The sequence below is a fragment of the Diadema setosum genome, chromosome 19, assembly GCF_964275005.1.
Source record: "Diadema setosum chromosome 19, eeDiaSeto1, whole genome shotgun sequence".
NCBI lineage: Eukaryota > Metazoa > Echinodermata > Echinoidea > Diadematoida > Diadematidae > Diadema > Diadema setosum.
Genome location: NC_092703.1, coordinates 19,229,357 through 19,247,952, shown reverse-complemented (window position 1 = coordinate 19,247,952; position 18,596 = coordinate 19,229,357). Strand labels below are relative to the sequence as shown.

The window sequence follows — 18,596 nt, the reverse complement described above, 5'->3', positions numbered from 1 at the left end:
TGACCCATTTTTGTGAGAAAATACTGATCCAGAGCTTTCAAGCATTTAGGGTCCGTCTCACGATCTCACGCATGGCACCCATTTTTCTCACGCATCGGGCGAAGTCTGCAGCTTGGGCCTATAATAATGAGCATAGCTCAAAGGATTGAAGTGATAGTTGCAATTGAAGGTTTATTTCCCTTTTGTCTTTCAAAATAAGTAAAAAATAATCACTTACATGTAAGTATGCACCTGATCGCATCATTAAGAGCTAAAAATTGAAAAAGCTCCCCACCGTACCGTGGGAGGGGGGAAAAACCCCTCCCATACCCTCACTCACACGCACATTTGCGCGCCGAGATGCCGAGTCATGAAATTCTCACTCATAAAAATTTTTTGAACTTGGCATCCCTGCAATTCAACAGGGATACAATGTGCAATTACCATACTGAATTTATTTAAGTTTGTGTAAAGCTGGTGGCAAGGACATCCCTGGATTCAGATCAATAATTTTGATTTGAACTATGCAACACCTGAGCAAATATTCTCAACATGCTGACTTTACACCACTACTCTTTATAGAACAATGCTGGTCACACTCAATGAGTTACAATGCTGTACATACAAATGTATGTGCACAATCTTTACAGCAATGTACACATATTACTCTTTTACACCATCTGTAATAGCAATGGCTAGATTAACATGTGTGTAAAAGCACTAATAACATGTTTTGCCCATATATTATGTGATTTTCTCTCAGACAAAACTACTTCAAAATTATGATTAAAATAATCCTATTTCAGATTAACAAACTACACTCCAGCAGAAAGGAAGTAAGATGGTCATGAGTGTCCTCTTTCTGTGACCTGCTCTCATTCTCTCTTTAACTATCAATGTCTGCTATAAATGTACATTGTACGTCAGTCACATTTTGCAGTATCACATGTATACAATAATTATTTGATAGTATGTACACGTGTGCAACTAAAAACAATTTTTTACTGAAAATGACTATAGAGTAAATACAGACTAAATACAAATATTACTTCTTTATTTACCCAAGCAATAATTAGACAATATTTGGGGAGAAAAGAATTTAATTTCAGGTTGGAAGACTGGAAACTCTGTGAAAAAAACAACAACAACAACAACTGACCATGGTACAGTTGAACCTCTCTTATCCGGCCTCCGTTTATCCGGATCTCTCTATTATACGGACGCAATCTCGCCGTGATTTTTTTTAAAATAATTACGGGAGGAAAGGGGGATTCCCAACTCCTTGACAACTCCTACCCAAACACACATGAATGACATATTACTTCCAACATGATTAACATACATTACATCAAATTTCCTTCCAAATTGCTTACCTCCAGATATTTCAACATCCCCAAACATCCCCAAATGTAACAAGGAAAAGGTTGCAGTATACACATTACTACATGTGGTACTACAATGGGCTCCATCAGTACATGTGTATGTATATGTACATGTATAAAGCATCGAGTCTCCTGTATGAGCCCCGGTCCCGACTTGTCCGGATACTAGAGGTTCAACTGTATTCATATTGACTGCACATTACTTGAAATTTACATACGATATCTGAGAGTGATTAATAACCCTGCCTACCACTTCTGTATTGGTACACTGCCAAGAATGATAGGCAGTTTAACATTACACCATGTCTACTGTAAATAATAGGTACAATATTGCTGCACAGACATAGATGTATGATGATAACCTGCCAACACATGGTTTGATGATGAATTGTGGATTGGCAAAAATTAACACAGATGTTGGGAGAATAAAAGAGATTTAAGGAAACAAAAGTCACAGATAACACTACTGTACGAGCTGAAATTTTCGCGTACGGATATTTTCGCGAATTGCTACTAGGAGAACATTTTCACGTGTTGTTAATTTCGCGGTTGCGAGGTCTAACTGTGCTTATCTGTTCGCACGTTGTTATCTTTGCGTGTTGTTATTTTCGCGGTTCAAAGGCGATTCGCGAAATTTGCGAAAATAAAACCACCGCGAAAATTTCAGCTTGTACAGTATGTTACATTTGACTCATGTCACAGTGGATGTCATCTAGGTAGCTTACCATCACACACTGTCTTGTCAGCATATACCGTTGTATGCTGTAGGAAATCTATTGATAATACAATGTATCTGTGAATTTACACAGGCCAGTTGGAAATAGTAACAGTTCTCCTTTGTTAAACCATGGCAACATACTTTCTGCTACTCTTATAAAATGTGTCTTGCATGGCTTAACATCAACTTTTTCACATGTGCCAATTTTCTTGTATGTAGGTATAAAATTGGGGAATCTTTTACAATGTACTGTACAGTACGCCATATATTTAACATTATGTCTAATTTTTCGCCAATCAGGACTTCCCAACAATTTCACCCAGTACAGTATACAAATTGTAATTGAATTTGCAATCGCAGAGTACAGTAAAACGGTGATATGAACAATGTATGCGTGCACATCACCTTCATATTAGGATCAGAGTAAATATTTTTGCATGTTGTTAAATTTGCGAATAGCACCCGACTCCCACAAAATTAATGAAAACAAAATTCATTGTTCAGTGTATGGCATTACAGTAGTTTGATCCACAATCCTTTAAATACTGTACATGAGTTTGGTGCAACAATCTGCTATCACTATGAAAACACATTCTGTTCCTATTGAGAAAATGTGTCATGCTCAACTTAACACTGAGGTATATGTGTGTTAAATTTCTTTTGAATTATCAGAAAGCTGGAGAAGTTTGTTCAGCAACTTAAACTGCAACAGAGCAACTGCCTGTCCGACCACCCACCTGCCTGACTGACCACACACTAATTTCTACATACTGTAAAAGTGGAAATTTTCGCAGTGTTGAAATTTTCGCGCATTTCGTGCAACCAGAAGCAAGCGCAAAAATAAAAGCACGCAAATATTTTTGCGTGCCATATGTTCCTGTAGTTGATGTCCGGATTCCGCAGAATTAAAAACACGCGTAACTCTTCTTACCCGGCCAAGCGCGCAAAAATTAGTCGCGCGAAAATATCCACTTTTACAGTACCAGTATACCCTTCAAACTTTGTTTGGTGAAGAATACAAGGAGAGAATGCTGACAAGGTGTTCACAATAATTTGTCTCAATGATATACAGTGTATGAAAGTACAATCATAATGCAAATTGTACTGCTGGATGGTGCTACAACCATTCAACTTTAAATTACCAAATTTGGACTTGGGTCATTCCTTCAAACAGCTTAGCAATAGCATGACGCTTGATAGCTCCATCAGATAAGGAATGTGTATTCCCTGATAAGTGTCTAAACTAGTCTGCAGATTATTTTCTCAATGATGGAACAAGTCTGCTGAATAGATAATAGTGATTAAACATATTTTGAGGCCAGTCTTCGACTGCCATCAATTTTGTTTTTGTTTCTCTTTCCCTCCCTCCCTCCCTCCCCTTCTCCAACCCCCCCCCTCCCATTCTCTCTGTCATCAGTCCTACTTTGTATGTGTCACAGAATGTCCTACAATGTAGATGATTATATCCTGTCAAAATTAACAATAAAATTTGAGCACCCAGGATATTCAAACAAGCAATGCACTCTACACAATTTATCACAGGTCACATCATTCTAAACTAAATTAAGTACCGGTAAGCTAAATTAGTTGTACTCACATAAATGCACACATAAATGCACACACAAACATTCACATACATTGTACCTTACTGCTGTTTGTTATGAAAAACACTATATCGTCCATGGGTAAATGCATAAATTTCAATTGCTTCATGTAGCATGTACGTAATGTCTGGATTAAAAAATATTATGCATGCAAGCAGCTTCATTATTTTGTTATATAGATTATACAATATGTAGATTCAGAAAAATCTGATGCTAAACTGGTAGAGCAGAGGAAAAGGTGGGTTTGCAGGAAATTTGAAACATTAAACATGATACAATTATGAACTATGTATGCACCTACATATACCTGTATCGCAACTGAGATTGCCTATAGATTTGAAAGAAACTTGATACTTATGCCTCATTGGTATTTATTGCCCTCAAACTGCCAGTATATGATGTGGCTGCCTGATCAAAGGCCAACAGATCACTGTAGCAGTGGCTGCAAAACTCAGCAGGGCCTGTTAAGCGGGAATACTGACGGGGTGCACGTGGACCCATTGTAGGCAGACTTTGAGACAGGCTGCTGGAAGTAATCCATGCAAGCCTTGCCAAAAGGAAAATCTTCATTACGGGAGCATCCTTTGTGCTCGATTATTGAGCAAAATGACTTTCTCTCCTGCAAATCCCTGTAACTGACTCACAGTGGAAGTCACATCAATTAGTGTATTTCACACGCATCATATTTTCAATTAGCACTGAAGCTTTGTGGCCATCTCATTTCTCTACACTGTATCTCTATTTTTACACTTGAATCAACATCTGTCTGGTTATATGTTTAGCAAGGTATGGCCAGAGATTCACTGCTTTCTTTACACACACACATACATTGTATGTTGTAAATAACTGAACAATCACAAAAAAAACTTCAAATATGTAATGAACTTTCTACATGAGCATGCTAAAGCATGCTCTCTTTTCTCTAAGTCTTTACCTTACTTGAAGAATTTCTTTCATCACATGTTATACATGTAATATTGATACCCAATAACTGTCTTTTTTTAAACATTTTCACAAGTGCACTGTCTAGGATTACATTGTACATGTTCAGTACACTGCTCTGCAATGTGTGCCCTCTATTTTCAAAAAGCATATAATATTACAAAATACCCTTTAATATCATTGAGAAGTTAATTATAAAAGAGTTTGTGGAAAATTAAAAAGTATGGTAGACTGAAAATTTCACAGATTCCTCATTTATTTCTTTGGCTAAATTCAACAGAATAGTGTCATGGGCAGCACCAAAATACAAAATTTGTAATTGCTTGTAGTGCTACCAGTGTAACAGCTGCTCGAGAAAAATCGCTGCACGATAAACTATGACTGAGAGGCAAAACCCTGAGATGTGCACAAACTTGTATTCTGATACGTGTTTGAAGAAAGTAAAGTAGGCCTACTGATACTAACCTAGGATATTGGTAGTACACTGTGTAGCTGCTTGGATTGAGCAAACATACTGAACATCTACTGTAAACCCATGCTCACACATAACACTATAAGAAGTGCTAATTTTTTTTCTTGTACCCTTCTGTACAGAGATATTTCGTGAATGTAAACTGCATTTTGTATATTACCGGTATGCTTTAAAAACTTCATGCCAGCTCAATACCTACTGTATAATGGAGAGATATGTATTTGAAAATGAAGTTTGTAGCAATTTTACAGCCCTACAAAAAACATGAAGCATAATATTCAGTGAATCAATCACTTGAACCTACCTGTATTTGCAACTTTTAGGAGAGTTCATCTCTGAAGGGGTTTATGGAGAAAATTATGCATCCTTTACGTTGTTTGTTTTGACATACTGACAGAATTATATATTTTTACTACAGCCAAGACAAAACCATAATACTCATTATTGAAATATGAGTACATTCAGTTCGGATCAACACCATGCATCAGAATAATGCTACCTGACTCACAAAATTTGCACAAATATAACCCCCGAATTGGAATATTGTGTGTACAGTAGCTTATTCACCAATAATCGTAGGTCAAGTAAAATAAGAAAGTGGATACTTGTCCCTGCACGCATCCAATTTTGGCACAACATCAATTTTTTACTAATTCTACTTTTTTAATAATGCTGATGAAAATATTAAAAAAAAATATATTACCAATTTTGGACATCCAAATTCATCATTTTGTGATTTCATGCACACATTCATATACATGTATTCAATGTCATACCACAAGCAAAGAATCCTACAAACCAGCTGCTACGTGGGCTTGGACGGCACGCTGTTTATAAGTCTCTGCACACACTCATATTTGTGTATACAGTGTATGCATATATATGGCTATTCAATTGTTGTAAATGGTTTCAAACAGCGGTCACAAGGATACATAAGGCACTTGTGTGTTGCTTTTGCACATGTAGTATGATGCTATTTTGCACTGCAAATGATTTTCAAACATGAAATTCACCCTTTAGAAACATTTCACGACCTAAACACACTTGCATTTAATTCTCCATACTTTGAGACAATTTACCCGGTAACACATTATGAAAAAATTTGATCACTTGAACTGAAGTTCTCAGGCCCGCGCTGTACTCAAGCAGTCAATAGTTTGGTTGGAACAATACATTACAAGTTGTATGCACACAACAGCACTGTAAAGTCCCTCCAAAATGTGTAGAAAGAGTCAAACTTTATGGTTAATATTAAAATTTTACCTGACTTTGCTGGAGACTCAGATGCAAGACGTTTACAGTAGGTTATGAAATACTTAGAGTTAGTTTGTGCATGTTTAAAAAAAAAACATTAGGGGAATATACAATGTGGTACAGAACTAACCGTTACAGTATGAGAGAGCCTTGTGCTATGAAGTGGCTTCTACTTCAGATCAAAATCAGTACATTGTATAGAGATCTCAAATAGTAAGGACCTCCCACATCACCTAGTCTCTCCGAAAATCTGGATGAGAAATTGACCGAAAGATCGGTCTGTAGATACCCTACATGTGCATGCATCTGGTCATTGGGGTTAGGTTCCATGGCATGGAGACTCTTTTACGCTTCTTAAGTTAAATATGCTCTAGTTACTAGATCTAGTTCTAACGTTAATTTATATGATGCAAAACCAGTATTCTGTAATTTCCCCCCGTATCTTTATAGATCTATTTCAATCCCTCTAGACTAGACTTTAGACTGATTTTGCTTTATTCTCTTCTTTTCTTTTCTTTTCTTTTTTTTTTTGCATATTAAATGAAAACTTTCAAGGAAAAAAATCTATGTTCTAACGTTTAGACAGTCTAACATAACTTATATCTAACGTTGGACAAGCAATTTTGGGGGTATAAAGCAACTGGACAGTAAAGGGTAGTGTGAAAAAGGCCGCAGTTTTGACAGAGAGCAGTTTCTTTACAGTAAATGTACACCAGGAAATATAGCAGAACCATTCTGCTACATTCTGACGCCGTGACCTTGCCTCGCTCGCATAGCTCGCCCAGCTCTGCCGACCGAACACTCCACCCACCCGGCCACCACAGTGATGCCGCGGCTGACCGATCGAGGAGGAATTCTATGCCTGAAGCAGACACCAACAGACAAACTTTTCTCTCATTTTATGACAGTGTACAACAAACGTCTTTTTGCTCACCTTTCATCCAGTCTGCTACATCTTTTGCTGACCAGTGAGGTATATTAATGAAGCCTTCCATATCTCTGAATCCTTGAATACAGCCCAAAGGGAGAAGAGTTACTACAGGGCCACTTTCCCATGTAATCAGTTTCTTCTTCCTCTAGCTAGCTCTACAGCGTCACGACTTATAGATCGTACACAAGACAGGAGGCTGATACCGATCTTTGTGTCATTGATGGGCTGTATACCACATCCCCATACGTATTATTACGCGTACGCCCCTATCTGCAACACCAACCTGAACGACACTGCACGGACGACGAAAGGAAGTGTGTGTGGCAAGAAATATGTTCAGTTTTTGATGGAATAGTGTACCGACTGAGCGAAAGGTAGTCGACATACAGCCTCTGTTTCCCAGTATCGTAGAATTGTTGACTTACCCGTGGATTTGATTTTCTTTTGTTTGTTTTACCCAGCCCAGCGGTCACTGCCATTGATTTCAGTCCCATGTGTTAGATTTTGTGTGGCATGTTGTTAAAACCTTTATCAGGCCTACTGAGCTCTACAGTGTAGACACTATCTTCATTCAGGCACCACTCTCTCCAGCATCAGATCAGTATGATACGGAAGTAGTAGGTAGTCCTGTCGAGACTTACTGTCGTTTCTTCAAGTTGTACGTGATCCTACCTAAAACATATACTAGATCTAGGCCTAGTGTACGTGCTTGGTGGGTGATGTAACAGACAACAGTCAACACCCTAAATCGTAAATTTTAAATTTACACATTCTTTGTTTAGGGAAGAGATTGGTGGTGTCGGGCCGGGAGGAGTAATTTTAGATTTTGTTTTGAGTTGATTTTGTTTAGAGTAATTAATTGTGGCAGTATGCAGCCGTAACCCCGTTCACAGCAAGTACATAAAATACAACATATTCGGTTGCCCAATTGAATAGATCTGCCTAGATCTGTACCGCTAAACACAGTGAGACACTCTAGACATGCATACCACACATTTTGTTGTGAGATCTTTCATCGGCATTGTATGCGTATTGACATTGAATGCGCATAGCGCATGCCTGAATTCTGGAGAGGCCATCTCATGATCTGAATTCTGGGGGATTATTAAGGTGATATTAATATTTGGGATTTTGTGAAAATTTATGATGTATTTAACAAAATCAATACTGAGAAAAAGTACATGTAGTTTGATATATTTAACATACATTGGGTGATTTCAAGTTTGGTGCTCTTGTTAGTGTTAGTGCTAGCCCCCGAATAACAGCCTTAAATGGAGCTCCAACACCGACGGTCAGATTAATGAGGCGATACCAATCAAAATTATCAATCACCAGCACTAGGTGTTGGCATCGCACCACCGCGAAGTCCATAAATCGCTAACACAAACGGCGGAGCTCGGTTCAGCAGACGACATTCAACACCGAGCCCAGCACCAGCAACCGGAAATACATCAATTTTGAGGTCAACTCCCAACACCGATGTTATTTCAAGTTCGGTTTTATCGGCGGTGCTAGTGCTGAGATAGCACTAGCACTAGCACCGAACTTGAAATCAGCCATTGTTATAGATGTATAATTTTGTATGTATTAATTTATTTAGAAAAGCTTAAGTGTCCGAAAAAATGGTGATTTTATTCTATACTAGGTCTTGTTTACTGTAAAAGCCATTATTTTCACAAGGGTTTAATTTTCACAAATTTCATGAGTCACAGTTGGATCGTGAATTTAACAACACGCGAAAATGTCTCCATGCTCTTTGATAATAGAGCATTAACATAGGTGTCGGCGTCGATTCGCGAAAACAATATCTTGTGAAAATGTGTATGACCTTGTCCAGGCCTGCCTTGTCATTCACAAAAATATCTGTATGTGAAAATAACAGCATTATGCAGTATATGATTTATGATTTATGAGCAAGCTCAGCTTAGTCCAACATTTTCTAGGGAGTACAGCACACTGCCACAGGCAGTGTTGAGACTTTTTTTTATGATGTCCATTGATCAAGTTGTGCTCTTTCAGGTGGTATCTTGTTGATATTTGTCAATGAGATCAAACTCGGTGACCTCCAACTCCAAGATTGAATTGCTGTAGAGAACAGTAGAGAACACCCTATTATCAAAATTAATGACAGTATCCTTTCAAGTAATGCTGGTTTTTGTTTTTGTTTTTGTTTTTCAGGCTTGTAATACAGTCACTGTGTATATGTGCATTTTATACCATCATGATTGGAATAGTATTGAACTCAGACACATGCATCATTCATTTTCGAATAAATCCACAGGAACACAAGCAGAAGACTGTATAGAACTGTCCCGAGAGTTGACAAAATGTCACGACAGAGCAGTAGGACCACCGATCCCCGGAAAATTGTAAGTTTGCCACTTGGGATCTTCCATTTCTTTCACCTACCATCCTCTGTGGCCAATTCCTAGGAATTAACCTGATTGAATAGCAATTATTGTATCACCCCAGTAAGAAATGGTGTCACAAATTTGAAGCAGACAAGGAGCAATGTGTACTCCTGTTATAATGAACGGAATTATAACAAAATTCTCAGTACAGCAAGGTAAAAATTCAGGTCTCAAAATCATCTGTATATCTCTATGTCCTTATCTGTTGGGATTTACAATTGTATGTAATGAAATTTGACATACCGTATATCAATAGAAAACTGCCAGTCCCGAGGACTTCATTATAACGGGAGTCGCCTTTGTAAAGGAATAGAAATAAAGATGAAGATAACCTGAAATTCATTCTCTTTTTATTAGCCTCTCTGACTGCACCTGCAATGCAGCACTACTGACCAATGTGTCAGGAAATTTAATGTACAACTGTTCTTCTGCCCTCACATTGTTTTCCAGGGGTACTGTGTGAAAAATTATCTTCCCTTGTCCATATGGCATGACTTGTAGACTTTGAAAAGTACTCCCTTTGCTCTTGAGGAGTATTACCTGCATGTCAATGTCCTTGTTTTGTATGATTTGCAGAGTCATGTCATCATCTTCAAACATGTATTATATAGAACCTTGCAATTTATAGCATAACAGAGATTTATAAAGGTCAAGTGTTTCATGTCCTTAAGTTGGTTTTGAAAGCATTTTTTAGCTCAATTGTCCCAAAATTTAAGTACTCTTTACAAATCTTCTATCTGGAACCAGAAGAGATAAACTGAGTTAGTGCAATGAGTAAGTAGATTCATGACTGTCGTTTCTACCTTGTTTGTGGCAGACCCAGGGGTAGGCTGGGTGGCAACACATTTTCTTCGTCCTCTTGAAAACACAGGTGAAATTTGACACCAAACCCAGTGCATTATCACAAGGATGGCAATTTATGTACTTAATACAAGGACCACAGAACTCCCTATTTCAAAAATTAAAAAAATTAAAAAAAATGCAAAATGTTGTTTAAACCTGGAAATACTCTGAGTAAATAAATTAGTAATACACTTTCAATGTTATTCATAGTAGATCCAGGGGTTGGACGAGGATCAAATGGGGGGGGGGGGTGCAATTTTTACATTTGATCTTTTTTGTTTGCTTGTTTGTTTGTTTTTAACTGCATAGTTACAGTTTCTAAATACAGTGTACTTGGCAGGTATTTTTATGATGTCTATGGATACCTTGCTCCCATAGAAGCCCTCAAAGCTGCCCCCCCCCCCCAAGTTTGCAAAGTTCTCAGGTAGTAGTCTGAAAGTATGCATGGAAGGTGAACTTGCAATACTCAGGTGAGCGTGACCACCCCGTGCTTCGTATTATGCTATGATGGTTTACTCTGAGTGAACTGTGACCATGAATTCTTGAAACATCCACACTCATTGTATTGCAGAGTCAAGAATTGTTTACTCTCACATATGGTGCCCTGGTCTCCCAGCTGGTCAAGGATTATGAGAGTGATGAAGAAGTCAACAAGCAGCTCGACAAAATGTAAGACCACTGCTTCATAACCAATGTACAGGACACATTCACAAGAACAGTCAGTTTTCCAATTAGTTGATGATTTTTTTTTTCTTGACAGAAGGAGACAAAGAGGGTCTAGGGCAATTATCCTCTGACCCTAACCCTAATCCTAATCCTGAACCTTATCCTTACCCTAACCCAAACTCTAACTCTAAACCTAACTGTAACCCTAATCTTTACTCTAACCTTACCACTAATGAGCATTTAGCCTGGGGGGTAATTGCCCTGATATGGACAAAAGACATTTGTTTTGTTTTTTTAGGAACATCATTTTTTTTTTCTTTGTGTTTTTACGAGTAATTTTAGCTTCAATAAGTACTCCTGACATGTCAAAAGATATGTTGATTAGGAATTGAACTATTTTGTAAGTACAATGTAAGTTTTGATTTTTTTTTTTAACGAAGTTTAGAGACAAAGATGATGATGTTACCTATGATGAAAGATGCACACATAAAGCATGCCATTGAAAACTTAGGATATTGCCTAATTTGTGTATGAGTCACAATCATGGCACTTCCAACAAATTAGCTCTCAGAGCATTATTTTCAATAATTTGACAAGTTTGTGTAAATTCATCGCTCACAGCAAAATTTTTCGCTAAATCTGACAAATTTCTACAAATTTGTGTATTGCAGTGAATTTTCGTGATATTTCGTAATATTGCAAGGTACAGGTACAGAGCTACTTTATCGAGTATACATTAAAGTGAAACATGATGCCTCCATTTCTTAGATTCAGGTGAACCATATTTGAATTTGCTCTCATATAGTTTTCAAGATTTACTACAGTGTTACGTTCAGACTCTGAGAACAGCTTTGCTAATCAATTTCACTTGATTAGTGTTTACAAATTACACCTCATTTTGTGCCATTGCAAATATGTTCAGGTATTGGTCACAGTGTAAACAGTTGCTACCCGCTTTGCAATCATGCAGAGAGGAGAGAAACTGTTGAAGTGCTCATATTGTGATGTCATCAGGTTGACATTCTCTTCTGTGTCAACAAAAAATGTGTTGTTATGGCCCCATTATTTATGATAGTTTCTTTGAGAACATACAAAATAATGTCCATCTTGCTTCCAGAGAATCTTTATTTATTCAGTGTGTTACGTATGGTTCTTAACATCTTATAGCAATGTTAAGTTGACCTCAAATACTCAAATATTCATAAATGACCTCTTCTTCCAAAATAATGCATTCTGTCAGGGGCTACAACATTGGCATTCGTCTGGTGGAAGATTTCCTAGCTAGGTCAGGGGTTGGCAGGTGTAATGACTTCAGAGAAACAGCAGACATCATTGCCAAGGTAAGCATCGCTATGTCTTTTCAAGTTTACACTAGAAATGAGGCCAAGTAAAATACAGAAAGTAGTTTCTCGTCCTTGCACACATCCAATTTGGGCGCTGCATCAATTTTTCAAATGCAGATGAAAATATCAAAAGTATGTGTTTCACATCCCTGTTTCATCTTTTTTGAGTTGCCACATCAATTTTTTTGGTATTAACTACTTTTGGGTGACCCAAAAAACATAAGAAATTCACCTATACCGGTCGTGATGTCATGCACATGTTCCGTTAGAATCTCTGTTAGGTCTAGTGCATAATATTCACTGTTATACTGCTAGCCAAGAATTCTACAAAACCAGTGACTGTTAGCCGCTACTAGTATGTAATACAATGTACTGTGGGCTCAGACAGCACGCTGTTGAAAACATCAGATCATATTTGTGAGTTGGAAAGTCTCCGCTGACACTCATACTTGTGTATGCATATCAAGATGCTGGCCTGGTTTCAAAGGTTATATACTCATATACTGCAAAAGCTCTCTTGTATGGGCGGAAGGGGTTGTGGAATACCTCCTCCCACACCCTCCCCCTGCTTAGCTCCCCTCTATGCACAGATGGCTACACTGGGGATTGACAATTTTCGAAATTTACCATCAAAAATGTGTTCCAGATAGTTGAACTGCAATCATAAAAAAGCGCTCCCTCGTGCAGAAGGGGGAATATCCCCTCCCACATCCTTCCCTTGCTTGGTCTCCCTCTACAGACGTACTTCTCTTCTCTGATTGACAAATTTGCAGATATTCCACCAAAAGCATGTACAAGATAGTTGAATTTCAATTCTAAAAATGCAAAAGCTCCTTGGAATGAGACGGGGATATCTGACCCTCCACTTGCATGGTCCATTTCTGTAGACTTACATATTGTATTACACTTTGGGAATTTACAAGTCACTAAATATTCAACAAAAAGTGTGCATCAGATCATTTAATTTCAATGCTAAAAATACAAAAGCTGTCAGGTGGGAGGGAGAATCCCCCCCCCCCCCATACCCTCCTCTCCTCTTCCATAGGTTAGGTACTAGGTGATGACACACATGTAAAACAAAGAGCTGAGATATCACAATTTAACTATTCACATCTCCCTGGATATTTTTTTAACTTTTTTTTTTTCATAGAGAAAAAAATTCTGAATATTTCACTAAAAATCTTTATCAGATTGCTGAATTTCAGATCTGAAAATGCAAAATCTCCCTCGTGTGGGAGGGAGATAACCCCCACCCACAACCTCCCCCCGCTCGGTCACTCCACTCCCTCGCACAATGTCTTCCAAATTTTGCCCCCCACCCCCTATTATGAAAACAGGTCTACGCCCATGTATGCATGTATTTGGTTGTTTTAAAGATTTACAAGTGTTTGGACTGTATATATTTGGTTTTTACCAGTATGTGAAGGTTTGGTTTCATCTTGTCTATTAGTAAGTAGTGCATTGCTTCCATTTTGGTGTGACAACCATGTCATTGAAGCTGGCATGCACGAAGAGAATATAGAATGGGACATTGCCCACTGGTGTAGGCCTACAGAGTTCTGTCAAATGATGAAACTTCCTTCCTGCTTGAGGATATCCTCATTGTTATAGATGAAATCTGTGTCACGACCAGCTTTCCTCATTTCACACATCTCATTTAGCCATGAACTAATTTGATCCTACAGTGATAGTGTGTGTGTGTGTGTGTGTGGGGGGGGGGGGGTCTGCTTCCCTCCACCTCCTAGCACGTATTTGCACCCCACCCTCCCCCCTCCCCACACACACACACACACACACATGCAGAGATAGACAATTGTGACTCAGTTGTTCAGGACCATTTAATGCCATACAAATTAGACCCAACCACCAAGAGCTATGACCAGACTTTTCACATTCTCTTAATTACATACAGCTATATCTCTCCTGGGTAATAATGCTATGCTCAGACCCCACTCCCACCCCACACGTACATACACACACAAAATGTAAAGAGACAATCAAATATTTAGATTCTCATCTTTTGTTGGAAGAAATAAAGAAACTGTCATCTCCAGACATATTGTAGTGGACTGCAGACAGAAGTCATGATTGTATGGTAGTCTGTGGGCATTTGCACCCCTGGCCAACCTCTATCCTTTGCGCATGAACCTATTTCATCACTTTATTTCCAAAGTTATCTGTTACATTCAGTATCAATGTGTATCTGTGGATATTGTTTGTCTTTGTAAGATGCTGTATATTCTTTGAATGGTCCACGTTTGAAAACATTTAGAAATGAGTACTTGTACGTTGGTAAAGATTAAAAACGATCATATAGTTTTGGTTGAGACTTCAGATTTCTAATATTTTTTTGATGAGATAATGAGAAACCTGTTATAGAATGTGAAAGAGCATGTAATTCCAAGAGGAATTCAACATTTATTTGGTGAAAATTGGGTTTGTAATGGCTGAGATAGCGAAAACAGCGATCCTAATAAAAGGTGGGATCCACCTTTTATTAGGATCGCTTTGTTTTTCTTTGTTTTTGAATGTCTCAGCCATTCCAAAACCTATTTTCATCAAATAAACTTTGAATTCCTCTTAGAATGGTAAGCTCTGTACTATTTCATAAGTGATTTCTTGGTATCTCGCAAAAAGTTAAAAGCCCAATCCTCATCTCCACCAATACTATACCATCCCCTTAATGTCTCACAGTGTTATTGACCAGATGCTGCTGCATTATGCTGCTGCCTATTTTGGTTTCCCTCTTTCCGTCCAGTCTGGGTTCCGCATGTTCCTGGGAGTCACCCCCAGCATCTCAAACTGGAGTGCAGCTGGTGATGAATTCTCCTTGCTGATGGACACTAACCCTTTGACTGACTTTGTGGAGCTTCCAGAAGACCACAGCAACCTGAACTATTCCAACGTACTGTGTGGTGTCATCAGGGGTGCCCTGGAAACGGTGAGTTCTCACTCAGAGTCTCCAATCTTACAATGTGTTTGGTCTAAACAGGTTTGCAGGTGGCAGTGTTATGATGATAGACAAGGAAATAAAACCATTATGCTATATAGATCAGGAAGTGAAATAAACACATCACTGATTGATATTTGTAAACATAGTCAACCTGCTGTGTTCCTATTTAATTGGTATATAATAACCAAACTGTTCTGTGTAAATCATCTAGAAATCCTCAATGCATGTAATAGATGTGGTGTATTAAACAGACCATTTTTATCAAGGGATATCATGCCAAGTAATTTCTCTATACTAAGTAATGTCTACTGGACAGCAATGCCTGATGTAAGCCCTGATGTTGAAATGTGTTATGTCTGAGCACAAAAAAGTACCGGTTAATTTGGTCTGCCACCCACTAAACACTATCTGAGATCAAAGTTACATCCAGTCCTCTCTAGTCAACTGGAAGAGTCATTTCCGGAAGTCATTCAAGTCACTCACTCTGTCCCATTGTGTAGAAATCTCGTAGTAGAACTTTGACTCACAGTGAAGAGATTTCCCACAGCAACAAACTAATCCAAACAGCCCCCTTGTTTTTACCATGCAAGTTTGCTATCATTGTGACCTACTTTTTATTGCGTGTTCAAGGGACCAACATTCAAGTGATGTTCTTGAAATATTAATGCCATTATATTAAACATTTTGATTCTTTGCTGAGACAAAATGCCGAACAAGACTAGATGTATGTCAAACAAGTGAGCAATTTTCTTACATTTATGAACAAATTAAAACTTTATTATCATCAAAGGATTCACTTATATTCATGTCAGTCATTATTTTCCCACACAGGTGCAAATGGATGTCAGTGTAAGGTTTGTCCAGGACACCCTTAAAGGTGATAATCAGACGGAGATCAGAGTGAAATTCATCAAGAGATTAGAAGATGCACTGCCAGCAGGAGAAGAGTAGCTGTAGTAATGTCAAAAATTTGTAAATATTCATGTACATAGATGTCGCAGCACAGGTTATAACCATTCCCAATATTTGTTTGATGACGATCATCTTTTACGTTGTGTCCTGTACATCCTGGTTTCAGTTTCTATTGCTATCATTAGATCATATGAAAAGAAATATTATATGAACATATACAAAAAATGTACATGTTGCCTCAAAGTTACCTCCAAGGTTCGTCACTTTTAGTTTTGACTTGGGTTAGTATGATACTCATCACAGATAGGCATGGGGCAAGTTTGAAATTTCATCGGATTTTTTGTATGTTTCTCTATACCAGTATCCAAACATTGCAGTATTATATTGCTTTCAGAGAAATTATCTAATTGGGCACGCATGCAACAGAGTGGCGCAATTTGCTGAGGCTGATAATGCTGTCATAACCGTGCCAAATGTATTGGCTACGCTGTCATGTGTGTGAAGACAGTTATATACATCTGTAGCACAGGGGTTAGTGCCTACACTCACAGTGGTATGCTTCAACACACATGGATAACTTGAATAAACAGTATATCTGACTTCCTTGTTATAAGACAAATGTCTTCTAAATTTAGGATTTGGGGAAAGTTAAGCCTCTAGATGTTATCCCAGGACTTGTGAAATACGCTCAATTCATTATCTTGCACCCCTGTTAAAGACGTGATATTGGCTGATGTGGAGGAGGATATAGAATTGTGCCAAGTGTTCCTCTATAATGCTGTTTATCCTATTATGCTGTGTGAAAATCGCTAAGTCCTTGCGTCAAGTCAGTTGGCAATAGACGTAGTACCTGTTGGCAAGGCTTTCATCCTTATTGCTTTCACAGGAGATCTAAAGCCCTTTGTCCCATGGTTGGTTGCTTGCTTTGGAATCATTTTTACAATTGCTTCTCAAAATGGTCACTTAAAAGGCCACAAACTCAACTAAAAAGTTAAGAGATATGTATCCACCCCAATTCCTCCCCCCCCCCCCCACCAAAAAAAAAAAAAAAAAAAAAAAAAACTTTGGTATTTTCTTCTATGTGTTGGAGCATGGTTGTTTAATTCTAGTGAATGCACAGTGAAGCTTTCAGATGATGTTCGTACATAATCATTTAGAGCTGTGGATGTGATTAAGCTGTAACAAAATCTTGTGAACTCAAAGTAGCATTTCATTCTTTGTCTTTGTCAGTGAAACTAGGGTGCAATTTTCTCAGTGGAAATCATGTACAGATATTGAGATGTATTAAATTGAAATCTGTAGCAGTACAACCAGACTGTCTGCTGTAATTTGTGTACCTGAGACATGTCAGATTACCGGTATCCAAAGTGAACAATGAAATGTTAACATTTGCTCACTTACAGACTTTTCATTCTGTAGGGGTTAGTGAATTAGGTTTTGTTGTTATGTTTGTGTCTCCCACTTTGCATGTTTGGGTAAGGCAGACCCCCAAGACAAGAATTCTTCACAACTGGGAGAAGCCTTTACAATCTGCAGGTGTTACAGTAATGGTTTTCTTTTGCAAAATGGCACACCACTTTTTGTGGTGTGCCACTGCTTGTGTCTTCTTCAAACTTTTCTTTTGGGAGAATGAACTTGTGAACCTGATTTATGCTTCCCTTTTTTGTTTTACATGTTTGTTTGTTTTTTGTCTTGTTTGACATTTTGATCAAGCGTTCATAGCCTCGACTTGTACTTTTCAATGTGCTAATGATGTGTGCTAAAGCTGCAAGGATAGATTTGATACTGATCAAGCCACAGTAACACACAAATGTATAACACTGATTTTCTATTTTTTTCTTCCTCTGTATGAATCAAGTCATTGGTCAGCATGAATATTACAGAATTTTTACGATAACATTTATGCTAAAATGCCTCCATTTTGTGAGTAATGTTACTTCTGGGACTATTATGGATGGGATAAAAGCCAATAAATTTCAGCTAGAATCTATATAGGCCTATATGTGGAACATGCAATTATGGAACTAGGAATAGCATGAAACTCAACACTCTTTTGCCAGCGTATCATTAAAGACGTCATACCCTTAGTAAACAGAGTGTAATGCTGTGGTTTTAATTTTCTGTATTGTAAGAATGTTATGAAACCGTTATGAGCAATTAAAATTCAGAAAGATGTAGGGTCCGAC

The 18,596-nt window shown here is 38.0% G+C and overlaps 2 protein-coding genes across 2 annotated transcripts in view; one reads left to right on the top strand and one right to left on the bottom strand.

Annotated features, from left to right (window-relative positions):
- Positions 1-7,410, bottom strand: part of LOC140242318 (connector enhancer of kinase suppressor of ras 2-like) — a 96,072-nt gene extending 88,662 nt beyond the window's left edge. The window contains exon 1 of the mRNA XM_072322057.1: positions 7,286-7,410. Coding sequence (XP_072178158.1) covers positions 7,286-7,346 — 61 coding nt within the window. The 5' untranslated portion in view covers positions 7,347-7,410. The remainder of the gene's footprint in view (positions 1-7,285) is intronic.
- Positions 7,411-7,549: 139 nt separating this feature from the next.
- Positions 7,550-18,491, top strand: LOC140243107 (trafficking protein particle complex subunit 3-like). The gene is made up of 6 exons (XM_072322838.1): positions 7,550-7,656; positions 9,564-9,651; positions 11,108-11,205; positions 12,443-12,542; positions 15,304-15,486; positions 16,330-18,491. The coding sequence occupies exons 2-6, from the start codon at positions 9,610-9,612 to the stop codon at positions 16,447-16,449; spliced, it is 543 nt and encodes a 180-aa protein (XP_072178939.1). The 5' UTR covers positions 7,550-7,656; positions 9,564-9,609; the 3' UTR covers positions 16,450-18,491.
- The last annotated feature ends 105 nt before the right edge of the window (positions 18,492-18,596 follow it).